The sequence below is a fragment of the Chaetodon auriga genome, chromosome 7, assembly GCF_051107435.1.
Source record: "Chaetodon auriga isolate fChaAug3 chromosome 7, fChaAug3.hap1, whole genome shotgun sequence".
In the NCBI taxonomy this organism is placed as follows: Eukaryota; Metazoa; Chordata; class Actinopteri; order Chaetodontiformes; family Chaetodontidae; genus Chaetodon; species Chaetodon auriga.
In genome coordinates, this window is record NC_135080.1 from 270001 (window position 1) to 271344 (window position 1344).

At 45.8% G+C, this 1344-nt stretch overlaps 1 protein-coding gene across 1 annotated transcript in view; it reads right to left on the minus strand.

The window, feature by feature from the left end:
• The window catches only part of mmp23bb (matrix metallopeptidase 23bb), a 9601-nt gene extending 8729 nt beyond the window's left edge, over positions 1–872 (minus strand). The window contains exon 1 of the mRNA XM_076735731.1: positions 487–872. Coding sequence (XP_076591846.1) covers positions 487–558 — 72 coding nt within the window. The 5' untranslated portion in view covers positions 559–872. The remainder of the gene's footprint in view (positions 1–486) is intronic.
• Positions 873–1344: the final 472 nt, after the last annotated feature.

The following is a 1344-nucleotide window of genomic DNA, read 5'->3' on the forward strand; positions in this document are numbered from 1 at the left end:
TTTTCACTTTTCATTTTATGGTCTTCACTTCCTCTGGACTCCTCTTCATCACTTCATCATTTCATCTGTTCTTTTATTTTGTGAAGCGCTTTGTGACATTGTTAAGAAAAGTGTCGTGTCAATAAAGTCATTATCATTATTTTTTTCATTATGGGCCTCAGAGCTGAGGGGCCACACAGTAAATACGTAAAAACAGCTGGAAAATCAGGACTAATTATCAGTAAAGTTAAAGAACAACGAAGACGTAAACTGGTTTGTTGTTGTTGTTGTTGTTGTTGTCGACGTGTTTGACTTTAATTATTCGTGAATTATCTTTATTTATTGATCAGTGTTTGCACTTCAGTGATTATTGATCTGTTAAGTAACTGATGGATTAACTGGACTTTAGTAGAATTAGAGAGGGTTGAATCAAGTCAAACTGTCCTGGAGTCAGTTTTTTAGAATCTGGTCTCTGCAGATCTTCATTGATGAACTCAGTTTACTGACCTGCGGCCTCAGAGCGGCTCCGCTCACCTTCATCACCACCGTCAGCAGCAGCAGCAGCAGAGGAAGGTCCATGATGACAGCAAGACTCTACACAGTCCGACACATGATCCGCCCGTCAATCAATCAGTCAATCGATCAATCAATCAATCAATCAATCAATCAGTCCGCGCGTGTCATTAGAAGAACCGCGTGTCCAAACAAAAGGTGTCCGCGCGCAAAGATTCACGCAGTGATTCCAGGTCTCCTCAAATCCTCGTTGGTCCAGGAGAACCGACCCAAAGACCGGCAGCGCGGCTCGGATCCGGATCCAGACGCGCTGCCGAAAAGAGAAAAAGACAGAGGAGTTTCTCCAGTCCGGGACGAGAGAGTCTGACACAGCCGGTTCTGGACCCGGTCCGTCCTGCTCGGCTCTGGAACAAACTGAGGGGAACTTCCCAGACAGTGCGCTCGCTGCTGCAGTGGGGCTGGTCCGGAGGGGCGGGGTCAGGTGCGTGTGTGTGTGTGTGTGTGTGTGTGTGTGTGTGTGTGTGTGTGTGTGTGTGTGTGTGTGTGTGTGTGTGTGTGCGTGCGTGCGTGCGTGTGTGGTGTCCATTTACACTGAATGTGCTGTTTAACCCTTTTGCTTCAGATTCAGTCTGAAAATGAGTTGAAGTTCGTCAAATCATTGAAACTGAATCTTGAAACAAACTAAAAAATCGAAATTCAAATGTTTTTATTGATTTATTTCATGGAATTATTATTTTCTGTAGCAGTTTTTTTCTGGATCTGAGCAGCAGATAAACAAACCCAGACCTGGTTCTTGTTGTTGCCTTTGGGGGCCCTCGGGGTTCGGGGCCACAGGTAGGGCCACCCCGAGGT